The 14,394-nt window shown below is 27.5% G+C and overlaps 1 protein-coding gene and 1 long non-coding RNA gene across 2 annotated transcripts; one reads left to right on the top strand and one right to left on the bottom strand.

Annotated features, from left to right (window-relative positions):
* Window positions 1-7,218: 7,218 nt before the first annotated feature.
* On the bottom strand, window positions 7,219-9,565 carry LOC137833143 (uncharacterized). The gene is made up of 3 exons (XR_011084686.1): window positions 9,213-9,565; window positions 8,167-8,282; window positions 7,219-7,473 (listed from the first exon to the last, which is right to left on the bottom strand). It is a non-coding gene; the product is annotated as an uncharacterized lncRNA (long non-coding RNA).
* Window positions 9,566-12,788: 3,223 nt separating this feature from the next.
* LOC137833544 (14 kDa proline-rich protein DC2.15-like) lies at window positions 12,789-13,121 on the top strand. Its single transcript, XM_068641887.1, has one exon. It carries the CDS (start codon window positions 12,789-12,791, stop codon window positions 13,119-13,121), a length of 333 nt encoding a protein of 110 aa, XP_068497988.1.
* Window positions 13,122-14,394: the final 1,273 nt, after the last annotated feature.

The following is a 14,394-nucleotide window of genomic DNA, read 5'->3' as shown; positions in this document are numbered from 1 at the left end:
ATTCCCCCATACTCCCATGAAAAATACCTCTGCAAGTAGCAAGACCAGGATATCCCCTAGCAGCCCCATCAATGTTAATTTTTACCCAGCCTGGTGAAGGAAACTCCCATCTAACAGGAAGAGGACGTAGAACTTTACCAGTACGAGTGTTAATACCAAAAAACTTTAGAACATTGAAATCAAACATATCATTCTTCATTTAAGCTTTAGACGAATTACCCACTAGACAAGTTAAGTCTTTAATAACCAAAATAGCCCTAGAAACCTCAATCTTATCCTGAAAACGAGCATAATTCCTCATACGCCATATCATCAAAATAGAAAAAGTTATCACAGCTAGCTTAACTAATTTAACCAACGGACTGCCATCACTCTTAATAAAAGAAAGAAGATCATCCTTATTAGAGAAATGATAAGTAGGAAAAATGTGTTGAACTCAACTCCAAATACGCAAAGCATTAGCACATTCAAAAAATAAATGTTGAATAGATTCCTCGTGCTTTTCACAAAGCGTACACATAGAACAAATATGCAAACCTTTATTTTGAATATGCTGATCTGTAGGAAGCCGCCCATGAAAAACTTTCCAAAGGACAAGAGTTTTGGAAGGCGGAATATATGAAGACCAAATAAATTTACTCCAACCACAGGAAACCCCTGGATCCAAGAAAAAAGTCCTAGCTGATTTAAGAGTGAGACGACCAGACTCATCTAGAATCCAATTAGGAATATCCTGTTCCGCCCTAACCATGATATGACTAAAAAGATGAGGCATCTGCTGTAAAGACAATGGAATATTCCAATCACTACCTGTCCAAAACTGAGAGACTGTATCCGGAATACTAGCACCATTAGATAATCCTGCAATGTTTGCTAAAGAAGTAGTAGCACACCATTTATCATTCAAAAAATTAATAAGAGAACCTGTACCAACAGTCCAAGAAGTATAATCAAGTATAGTAGAATAAAACTGCTTAATTCCAGGCCAAAGAGATGATGATCTATAAACCATTCGAAACTCATATTTTGATTTAAGGACCCTAGCTTTCAAGAGCAGAGACCAAGGCTTGTTGCTATAAGCAAAGTTCCAAGCAAGCTTAAGAAGATAAGCATTATTTTCATGGTGAAGGTTAATAATTTTCAAACCTCCATTCTCAAGGGGAGAACAAATCGTATCCCAATTAACAGTAGCTATACCTTTTTTCAGAATATCACCAGTCCAGATAAAATTTCGACACCACTGTTCAACTTGCTTAAGAAGAGAAACAAGCCATTTATACAAATTAAAACTATAAGCTAGAAGACCCGTAATCACCGTATCGACCAACTGAACTCGACCCATCATGCTAAGAGATTTACCTTTCCAAGAAGCTAGCTTCAATTTGACTTTATCAGCCAAAGGTTGAAGAAAACGACCCCTTGGAGCACCAACAAAGATAGACACTCCTAAATAAGTGAAAGGCAAACAACCATGACTACAAGAAAGAATACGCTGAATTTTGGTGACAAATCTTGTAGAATTATCCATGGTGAAAAAACTACTCTTAGAATTATTAACATATTGACCAGAGAAATTACCATATGTTTTAAGAAAATTTCTCAAATTTCTAAGAGACTTAGTATCCGCCCTACAGAAAATAAAAATGTCATCCGCATATAAAATATGAGAGGGAGTGAGAAAACCTTGTGGACTAGCCATATGTAGAATCTTCTTATCATTCACAAGCTTTGAGAGACCTCTACTAAGAACTTCCTCTGCAAGACAAAAAAGTATAGGAGACAAAGGATCACCTTGTCTAACACCTCTACTACAAGGAAAAAAACCCACCAAACTACCATTTATTCTGATAGAAAGCATAGCTAAACGGAGAATAGTACTAATCCAACCGACAAACGAGGGGTGAAAACCAAAGCGTGACAAAACTGATAGTAAAAACTTCCAACTTAGAGTGTCAAAAGCTTTGTGAATATCAACTTTGTAAGTCACATTGCCATTGTTTGCTTGGAGTATTTATAAACAAACTCTTAAATAATATCTGTTGTTTGCTTTATTCAATTCTTCAACGACTCGTGTTAAAATAAAGCATGATGTACAACTTATCAAAAATGAACCTCTTAAAGGATAATTGTTGTAACAGCGCTTTTTAAAAAAAAGCTACAGACCCCTCTCCCGTGCCATTTTCTTTTCTCTCCCAATCTTCATCTATTTTAGAATCTGATCATACCACGCTGTAGCTGAGGAGTTAAGAAACATTTCTACCCAATCAGATTTTCAAACAGAGTAAGTTCATTTTTACTCTAAAGATCCTTTGTTCTCTTTTATTCCTTAGAATTTAGTCATCAATATTGGTGGGGTCAGTTGAGAAGTTTAATCCTCTCAACTTATTCTACTCTATACTGAATTTTTGTTCTGTTTGAATAACTTGTATTAGGCCCGTAAATCTTAAAGCTTATCTAGACTGTGGGGAATAAAATTATAAAAGTTGCTTGGAAAACAAGCAATTGAGGTAAGGGAAGCTAAATTTAATTTTTAATAGCACCCTAGGATAGAAGATCTGAATGCGGAAGGGACGTGGTCCCAATATTCAATTTTTCTTGCAGGGATGTTGTGTGTTTATATATTGGGTTGTTTGTTTATATATTATTTAAATTTGTAAAAATATTATATTTTGATGGTTTAATATTTAAGTGTTGTTTTTTATGTTAATTACGCTTTTGAATATTGTGGATCACTTTTTGAATGATATTGTATGATGGAATGACATGGAATTGAATTCATACATTTGGGATAATGTATGGACGGATGTTTGTTGTGTATTAAATATTGATGCCTATGGTAGGACTTACTTAATACGAGTTTTCTGGAAGACGTTGTTTGTTGAATATTCTGGATGTGTAGATCCATGTGAGATCTACGTGATTGATTTATGTTGGAATTTGAAGAAGATTGAATAATTGAGAAATTGACCATGTAATTTGATTTTCTCTTTTAATTTAATTTCGTATATTATAAAATTTTATTTTCACTAGCTTACCCTTGCTTTTTGTGTTGTGTTTAAACTGCGATGACTGCACTATGTACACGAGCAGATGACCATCCAGGTGCAGGAAAGCCTTAGAGGTTTCAGAGTTTTATTTTGAGCTATGGATATGTAAATATTTGTATTTCTATAAATCTTAATCATGTATTAAGAATGTTTTGAAAAACTCCAAGTTTTAGAAATACGTAGAACTTATATTGTAATAGTTAGATGTTATTTTTTGGGGTGTTACAGTTGTTTTATTTACAATCATTCAAATTTATTTTTCTGATTACTATATTATTTTTATTATGATTTTTTTAGCAAATTATTTTAAAATAAATGAATGTTAAAAGATTATTTTCCTTAGAAAATATAAGATAATATTTATTAACAATTATAAGTTAAAAACTTGTTAATCTTTATGCAATTTCCCGGTCAAAATCAACAAGGAAGTGAGTTGAAATTTTACCTCTTTTTTTATTTCTAATTAATGAAATTTATTTTTGATAAGTTTTTCTTCCATAGGAATTTAAAAGATAATGTTTCCAATTTTTTTTAAAAAGAAACTACTTATTAATTTTAGCAAAAACCTTTTCTTAAAGAGTATTTCCATTACAGTTTTTACTTTTTGACTCTATTTGTTCTTTAAGCAGTGTAGAGATTATAAGTATATCCCGTTGATGAGTATTTGAAAAAAAAAACCTTCAATAGGTACCATAACATTATCTAAAAAATATAAAAAAAAAATCACAAAATTTAATAAACATGAGTAATATTATAGTAGTGAATGTGTCACATATCCTCATACCTAACACACATTAATAATCACTATCTCTATAAACTCAAATATTAACAAAATTAACTAATTTTATGATAATAAATAAAGTTTTTTCATGACATTTATTTTTTTTAATAACAGTTAAACAATTTTTTTTCTGAAATGTCTTCAATTGAAACCCGATACTAAGAATAATGAAAGGGATTATTAGAAATAAAATTTAATTAATTGAAGAGTGTTTTAAATTTACGATACTATCATTAAATATGATAAAAATAATTAAAATATGTTGCTATTTTTAGTGATATACAAGTGTGGAGGGGTATTTATAATTTTTCTCGCACATATATTACTTTAATTATTAAAATGTTAAAATATACCTTTTTTTTTGCAAACTAACACTACTTCTGAATATTTATGCTCCCTTCTTGTGACTATTTTATTATTATTTATTTAATAACAAATATAATTAAATAATTTAATTTAATATTATATGATTATTTAGAGTTGGTAAAGGGTTGTAACGGAGGATATATATATGTAAAAATAGATTTTTTTCTTTAAAAATAGGTTTAGGCATGAATATATTTTCTAGAGCTATTCCTCATAATCAATAATTAAAAGTAAGTTTTCAGTGCATGCAAAAGTTGTTGGTAATTAAAGATTATAGTTATAATTAATGGAGAAATTGAAAGAAAAAATCAAATAATTAATATTTTATTTGGATCCACATATATATCGTGGATGAAGAAAATAATACAAATAAAAAATAGTGCGATGGAAAAGGAAGGACAGTAACTAAAAGGGAAGTTTTTGTAACTAAACCTTGAATATTTGTAGAGCCTATGGCTTCGAGGTGGAACACATCAAATCAATTTTTCTTCTTACCAGACATGGTCTTAGTAAAAAGTATGTCTTGTTGTTTAGGGTAAAATTGATTCAGTCTCAAAACCTCAGGTTCATTAGAAGTGATAACAAGTAGTTATTGCATTGAATTGAAGAATTTTACAGTAAGTTAATGTTTTCAGGGTATAATCATCGAAGTAAATCACTTCACTCCAAAATGAATTTTAACCAATTACAAACACCTATCCAAACACACTAAATCTTGTTAGCCTAACATTTTTACAAAACAAATGTTTCCCAAAAAGAAATGTTAACAAATGCAATTTCAAGTTCTCTAATCTAATTACTTAGTATTTGGGTTCAATCTCAATGTTAACGTGCCACTAGTACGCTTCTTATTTAATGCGGTTCAACGCTTAAATGCATTTGTAAAAAATGTGATGACATTTTTGAAATTATTTTGATATATAAATGCGGTTATTTAAATAATTACATTTGTAAATCAAGAGCTTCAATTTACAAATATATTAATATACAAACAAATATTGTATCACATCAATACAATTAAAGTATAAATTTTTCACTTATTTGTTTTCCATGAGTTCACATACTTCACTTTATCTATTTTTTTCCTTTTTACTATCTTTCATATCTAAACAAACTATTAGGAGTTTCAAACTTATACTTGTACGCGTTCAGTTATTTTTGAGTTTGTAACTTATTTAATTTTTTTTATTATTAATCTATATATTTAATATATTTTCTTATTATTTTTAATTTCTTTTTTATCTATTATTGCTTGTTGTACGTTATTTTAATATTTATTGGGTTATTTTGTATTTTTTATATACTTCAAATTAAAGAAAATTGAACATATAAATTTAATTAATTAATTTTATTTTACATAATTAAGTAAGAGATAAAATTTGAATGATATGCAATGAAATAAAAAGTTGAAACTGCTCAAACATAAAAAAAAATACCTATGTTTGTTGATTAAATTATCTTACACCAAGCCATAATACATCTTTCTAGACTTTTTTTTATACATGAAGCTTACACAAAGGTTCTTACAACTCTCTTAATATCTAATATCTAAAGTATATGTATTATAGGATATTGATACAAACGTTATAGAAAAATGTTAATATTAATGGTGTCTTCTCTAATTTTAACTTTTTATAGAGATGAATAACCTTTATTTTGTCTTTGTCTGTTATGATTCTTTCTAGTATTTATTGATTGATTATTTCTTTCTTTAGCTAAGCTTAGAATGAGTATACAACTTGTATATATTCAGACTATTCATTATGATTTTAAGATAATAAAAGATATATTCATTCTTATATCATTTGTCTTCCTTTTTCACTTCTTTTATCCATCTCTGTTTTTTTTTTCATATTTATTCTATTTTATAATATGACATCAGAGTCATTTAAAGTCTATCCTAACGAGTGTTTGTTGGGCTTATCGTGTCACCCGCTATCAAGTCCGTTATCGAACCACCCATAATATGTTGTCACACGCACGAACTGTCATTCTCGGCATAAACTTTTGTTTCACGTAATTTTTTATTGGGTAAAGAAAAAAAAACAGAGATGACGGATATTACCTATTTGCTGGAATTAACATAATTTTATCATATTTTACCTTCTTTTACTTTCATACACAACTATAAATACAAATGTATATGATTAATAATGGTATTGATTATCTCTGGATCATGCACATATGCATTTATGATTAATTCAATTTTTTATTTAATGTAATTAATTTTTAATCATAACTATTTTGTAAATTAATTATATTTTACAAGGATATGCATGAGTCAATATTTAGAAAAGTATTGTTTTTTTTTTAATTTTTTTAATCATTATATTTAAACTCACAATATAAAAAAATTATTAATAAAAATTAATTTTATGAATAAAAATAATTAATTATTGACTAAATTAAATATTATTTATAAATTATTTTTTTATATTAAAATAGTTTATATTATTAATAAAAAATTATAAATTAGTTTCTAAATTAATATTTAATTAATTATCAAAATTTCAGATCACATTTTTATGTCAATACTAACTTTTAAGACTGTGATTTTATTTAATCCACATATTAAAATACAACACTTACAATATGATATAAATAATCAAAGTTTTTGTGAATGTGGTATCACTACAAAAAAAAATGTATATTGTGGCGGTTATTTTCGTATAAACTGGCGTTTATAACCGCCACAATATACGGTTGTGGCGGTTTCCCAAACCACCATAGAACTGGCCGCCACAAAGTTTAATGTGGCGGTTTTACTCTACCCGCCGCAACACCTGCCACTTTAAACATAGTGTAAATAATGACGGTTTTTATATGTAATTAGTGTCGGTTATAACTGACACTATTTACATTCATTGAAGAAAATTCTAGTGCCATAATCTGCGTAAGTAGTGACGTTTTTAATTGACATAATTTTAATTCTGAATAAATAAATTTAGCCACCACTTTTTTATAATCTATTTTATACAATTAACCTAAACATAATATATTTTCATAATAAAATAAAATAATGTATAAAGTTATAATCATCCATTCATTTCATTGAAAATTAAAGCACACATAATATTGTTCAAAAGTTTATACATATTTGAAAATTAAAACACATAAAAAATTCATAAATCCCTAATCAAGTTTAAAATTACAACACATAATTGTTCAAAAGTTCATCATCAATTTCATATAATCCAAAGACACGCTTGAAGATCCTTACCACCGCATCCATTGTAGGGGAAAAACTGTCTCCGTCTCTTCCTTCCCGAATACAAGTACCTATGAGAAATATTAAAAAAAATTAACCAAATTAAATATAGAACAGAAACTAATACACAAATATATAAAGGTCATCATCAAAGGAAAAGATACGAAAGAGTAGATTTGCATGCATACATTTCTTATTTTAACAACAACATACAGAGCAACTGAACTATAGAGTTCGTTTCCATTCACTCTTAATAGGAAACTAAATAACATTCTAGGCACATACGCATGAAGATTCAATACAGGGGTCACACTGATAATCCACATGGACAAGTATAAAAAGAAACACTTTGACATGGATTGAAAGACACAAACCACTTAGTAATGAAGTTAAGATAAAATTGAAGTTGCACAACAAAAGCAAATATAAAACCCAAAATATAACACCAACCAAAACACGCATTCAATGTGACGAAGGCATAAATAAAGCAGAATGTGAAGAACGCAATGAAAAGAAATAGACCTGACAAAAAAACTGAAATTTGTGCTTAGCTTTTCTCTATCCTTTCACGGACCAGACAATCAATAACATATATATCTGCATATATTTATTAATCTGGCAACAATAGACTTGTATCATAATTTTTCAGCTCAATTGGATAAATGAATGGTTGTAGTAGAAGGAAAAATCCACAAGTTCCAAAATTCACAAAGTTGTATTTTCATTAAGATAAAATGTATAAAACCATGAAAACTAATTCCTACCAAACCATCACAGTTGTTGAAATAGTGCCTCCAAAGTGCCCTTAATTTCTTTGACCCTGCAACATCCCAAACTATGAAAACAACATTCTTATGCTGAATCTTCTCCACATTAAAACCTGCAAAAAGGTAAAATTTATAAGCCTTGAACAAAATACCAATAGTTCAGTTCTTTCTAATTTTTCTTCTACTAAACTGAAATGTTAACAAGATTTCTCTAGTCAATTCACACAAGTGCTAATAGATATTTGTCCATTTCAATTACTAACAAAATTAAATAGACATAGAAACAAAAATATGTAGATAATTGACAAGTAACTATTTGCATCTTTTGGGTATCAAGATCGAATGGCTTAATTAGCTTATACCAAGAAACCTGCCTACAATAATTAAATTATGAAATTATAATGAAACCCAACAATTGTAGGTACAGTAGATAAAACTTCTCCAATATGGAGCTTGTACATTATGGTAGTTTTGCTAGCATCACCACCTAAACCAAGAAAATGTTTTAAAAAGTGTAAATACGAAACTCATCTAAAATTGATGAAGAATTTCATCATCTCTTTTGCTGATTAATCATGACGATAACAGGATGTTAAAGCAAACTATTCAAAATCAAACAATTGAAACAAGACCAAACGTACAAAGAATGACATGTATTAACCTAAACAAATATTATATAATAAAACAGAAAAAGAAAACATTGAAACCACAACATAATGAAGAACAATACCTTATCCACATTCGATAATAACAGGAAGAGTAAACAATCTCATGAGAATGCAAAACTGAAAAATGCAGAATAAAATTAAAAATTAAGAGTAATCAAGGAATTGAAATTTTCCATGATTTGTTATACCCTTATTACAACGAAAACCCTATTTATCTCTTTAAACAAGGTAGCAAAAACGATTGTAGGATGGAACTGATGCAGATTCATTCTACTTCTCTAATACCCACAATACAAGTCTCCAACTAAATGTAGCGGACACATTATGTACGGCGTCGTGTATGAACAAAGAAACAAATCTAAAATCGAAGTTTACCTCTCGACATCGTCTATGAAGGAAGGAATGAGTGACGACCTGCGAAAGCTGACGGTGAGGATTCGTGGTCATTTCTGAAGGTGACGATTACGCAATTTCGATGATAGGGATAGGGTTCAAACAAAAAAATTTGCAATGAGTTTCAGAGAAAGAAACCGTTTGCAATGAGGTTCAAAGAGATGGTTCAAACGTTTTGGGAATGATAGAGTCTGATACTTAGGGTTTGGGAATCAAAGGGTTTGAAATTTACAAAGGTTTCAGAGTTACAAAGGTTTTTAGAATGAAAGTTTGACAAAATTTTGTGGGATTCCAAATAAATTTTTTTGGAGGGAAATAACTTTTGGGAAGAAGAGTAATGGAGGGAATGCAAAATGGCGGAGGAAACGGAAAAGTGCGTGTATTTTATAAAATGACAATTGTAAATGTCATTTCCAAAAGGAAATTGTGACAGTTATTAACCCGCCATATTATACAGATAATTATGGCGATTTTTAATAACCGTCATAATTTACACGATTTTTTTTAGTGTATTTGGTATACACTTATAAAATAATTATTTATTTATTTAGATAACAGTTTGTTCTTTAAAATAAAAATGGTGTAAAGAACCTGTCTAAAGATATTATGAAATTTGTAAAGATAAACTATATACGTTGTAGCATTGGTAGTGTTTGAATCCAAATTCAATATTAATGTTTTGAATGCAATTAGTTTCCATATATTTTAATAAACTTTACGTGTGATTATTCATATATTGGTATTATTATTTTAATTGAATAGTTAGTTACTCTTATTTTGTATTGTATTTTATGATTTTACGAGAATTAATTATATATAGACAATGACTCTAAATTTTACATAATGTACATATATTAAATCTTTGTTAGTTTTCATGTTTTAAATATATTTAGGTATATAATATAACAATACACTAAATATAATATTGTAATAATAATATGTAATTACTGAATTGTTGTACGTGAAATTATTTATTTTGGGATCTTACGAATAAATGTAATACATTTTTTTATTTGGATAAAATAGTTATAATTTTTATTTTTTTTATCATTTTTCTTCTATCTAATACAGTAAATATGTGTAAATTACTATTTTACATAAGAAAACACAAACACAAAGGTGTAATAGAAAAAAAAAATATTCTTAAAATTTTAAAGATACAAATAAAAAGTAACATTATTTATAGAATGAAGACACATTAAAAAGAAACGGATAGTTTATATATGTAATAATTAATATACAACATTAAACAATGAATTCAATTTATATATCTTCATAAATACTACTACATTAGTATTTAAAGCTACATTTAAGAATTTTGTTTTACAGCTCATGCATTTAAGACTTTCTTTTACAACTACTACATTTACGACTAATTCTCATGTACAATTTATTACTCTCAATTAATAAATGGTTTTAGTTATAAAAATTTAAAATTACATCCATTTTCAAGTAAAGATAATCAAATGCTAAATAATTTTTTTTAATATATAATTAAGTAAAAATAAAAATATAAAGATTAAGATTTTGAAATTTATTTATCATTTACGCAAAACTGAGTATACATTTCTTATAAATGGTGAGATTAGGGATAACAAAAAATATTGAGAGAATCAGGATATATATATTATTTTATTTTTTGATAAAAAATATCATGTTAGGTATCAGTATGAAATTTGACATCTCAATTAGACTGACACTTCAAATAACAACAATCATTTGTCACCACATGCAAAAAATATTATTAAAAAAAAAGGAAATAAGTAAATATGGGAGACTAGACCAAAACCTATATATTAACAAAATTAATACATACGTAGCCTATACCTATTCATAAAGAAATATAAAAAAACAAATAGTAGATGAAATTCTATTATATCAATGAAATCGTTCTCTATGAATAAATCCTAAGTTAAAAAGCTTATTAACACAAACATTTCCTTCATGAAAAATGTGAGAAACCCTAAACCTGATTTTTCCACATTAATCAAGACAAGTGTTCGACTTATTACGAAGCATTCAAAGAACATTAGTTATAGCAGTAAATGCAACACAAACCAAGGCAGAATCACATTTAAAGTAAAACCCATCTTTTGAGTTTCTTCAATAGCATGCATAAATCCATAAAACTCAGCAACCAAAACAATCTGAACATCAAAGAAAGCATATAAACCACCAATAAACTCCTACATATTCCCACGGAAAATACCTTCACAAGTAATTAATAAGACTAAGAGAACCCCTAACAACACCATCAATGTTAATTTTAACACAACCAGGTGAAGGAAACTCTCATATAACAGGAAGACAATGTAGGACTTTACCACTACGAGTGTGAATATAAAAAAACTTAAGCACATTGAAATCAAACATATCATTGCGCATAGAACTTTTAGACGAGTTTCTCACCAGACAAATGAGATCCTTAATGACCGAAATAACTATAGAAACATCAATTTTAACTTGAAATCTGGCATAGTTCCTCATACGCCATATCATCTAAATAGAAAAAAATTATCAGAGCAAGTTTAATCAAATTAATCAAAGGACTACACCGTCACTCTTAATAAAAGAAAGAAAATCATCCACATTAAAGAACTGAGAATTAAGAAAAATTTGTTGAACCCAACTCCAAACATGCAAAGTATTAGGATATTCAAAAAATAAATGCTAAATAGATTTTTTTTGCTTTTCATCCAACATACACATAGAACATATATGCAAATAAAAAAAATAGTTTAAAAAGTAATAAATCCTTTATTCCAAATGTCGTGTTATTACCATTAAAAAATATTAAGTTTTTCTTTTAAATTTGTCGTTAAATTAACAAATTTTATTTAAAAGGTTATTTAAAAGAAAAAATGCAAAAAATAATGTATTTATTATTATTGTTATTATTATTATTAATTCGTGTAAAATGGAGGTAGTAATACATATATTTATAACTACAAACACATTCATTTTATTTTAATTAACTGAAATGTATCAATAAACACGAATAAATTTCTTTTATAAAAAAGAATATAATAAAATAAATTGAAACATTCAATAAGTTTAAATACAATATTTGACCTCATCGGGAAATTAAACATATTAATTAACACTAATAAATGGTGCCACCGACTGAAGAAAACATAGTTCCTTTGCTTGCATCGTTTTGTAGTTAGAAAAAAAACCACACTTTTGTTTAAGTAAGAAATTTTAATTTAGGATAATGATATTATGGGACTTAATCTATTTTACACCCACAACAAAATATTAATATTTTTAATAATAAAAAAATATTTTTAATAAAATTTAAAATAATTAAAATATTAATATTTATTTAATGAGATGTGAAATAGAATAATGGGTGTCAAATAATTCTTTTTCTTTAATTTATTACGTTTATCTTGTAATTTATTTTCTTAAAACTTTTTTTACTATATGAGAATGAAATAGTCCTTTGTTGTGTTGTGGACAGCAGCTATAAATTGTCTGACAGAGTTGAGTCCTAGCCAACACAAAGAAGAGCAATTTGTGAGCAATTAAGGTTTGAAGAGAAATTGTGTTTAGAAAATGGGTTCCAAGAGTGTTTCATCCATTGCCCTTATGCTGTCTCTCAACCTCCTCTTCTTTTCCCTGGTCAGCTGCAACACCCTAACCCCTGCCACTCCAGCACCACCTAAGTGCCCGAACTTGCAAGTTTGCGCCGACATCTTTCTGCACCCTTTTCTACCTCACCATAACTGCTGCCCCCTCATCAGTGGTCTTGTTGACCTTGACGCCGCCGTGTGCCTCTGCGACGTTCTGAAGCTCAACCTCGGTGGAATAAGCCTCAACCTAGACATTCTCGTCAACATTCTATTAAACACCTGTGAACGCACACCCACCACTTACCATTGCAAATAAGAACATACACACACATAGATCAATTGTGGAAATACAATGTTGTTATTGTTCTTTTCCAATTTCCCAATAATTGAATAAACAATTTAAATGCGGAATTGAGAATAACATGAACGAGAGTGATATATAAGAAAATAGACTTTACAATTTATTAATTAAGATTGTGATTCTTTTGCTGAAGATGTTTTAGATCTTTTATATGCATTGAATCATAATTTATTGGGTTCAAATATCTTGAGTTATGTATGGACTCTCTCTAATATGTCTACTAAAAGAATCCAACATTGAAGGTGTAGACGCATTTCCTAGTCTGAGTTTTCAACATTTATAAAATACTGAAAAAAATAAATTTTTAATATATTTCTGATAGTCCGGGTATAATCTTTGATAATATAATAAATGTTTCTAAATTATTAAGTTATTGAAATTTAGTTGAAAATTATTCTATTATTAAATAAAAGTGATTTAAGTATAACTTATTGTTATATTATCTAGTGTGAAATATAATTTTACTGATATATAAATTACTTTGAGATGAAAAAAACTCTTCTATTTTCCTAGTATTTTGACACAAATTTAATACATATTTATTAGGTGTGTTTATTTATAAATTTAAAATAGGACTAATATGAATTAAATGTAATGTTTTCTAAATATATTATTAACATTACACTACAAGAAAATCATGAAATAGAAACCAACTTTTAGAGATCAAAATAATTAGTTACAATAAGAACTAAAATAGAGATCATTTTAGAAACTAACAAAAAAAATTGGTTTCTAAATTAGTTTCTATTATTTTCTATTATTGTTAAATAGTTTCTAAATTGATATCTAATTAGCAACTAAGATTTTAGATATCAATTATTTAGTTCCTAAATTTAGTCTCTAAAACCTTGGTTTCTAATTAGATATCAATTTAGAAACTATTTAACAATAATAAAAAATAATAGAAACTAATTTAGAAACCAAATTTCTTTTTAATTTCTAAAATGGTCTCTAATTTAGTTACTATTGCAACTAATTATTTTGGTTTTTAGAAATTGGTTTCTATTTCATGATTTTCTTGTAGTATTATGTGAAATATATAATATAAATAATAATATAAAATTTAATCAAGTTTTGTCTAATTTAATTAAATAAGATGCAATCATATAATTTAAATATTTGTATAGTAGTTTAAATAACAAATATTTAATAATTAATAATATTTTTTATTTTAAATAATATTCATGTTTAGAATGCGTAAGTTATAGTGATTCACAAGTTAAATTTT

This window comes from Phaseolus vulgaris, chromosome 6 (genome assembly GCF_000499845.2).
Source record: "Phaseolus vulgaris cultivar G19833 chromosome 6, P. vulgaris v2.0, whole genome shotgun sequence".
Lineage (NCBI taxonomy): Eukaryota > Viridiplantae > Streptophyta > Magnoliopsida > Fabales > Fabaceae > Phaseolus > Phaseolus vulgaris.
This window is presented reverse-complemented; position numbering and strand designations above follow the sequence as displayed.

What these genes read in the sequence shown, in the direction of transcription:
- LOC137833544 (XM_068641887.1), top strand. Translation starts at nt 12,789, where the DNA reads ATGGGTTCCAAGAGTGTTTCATCCATTGCCCTTATGCTGTCTCTCAAC.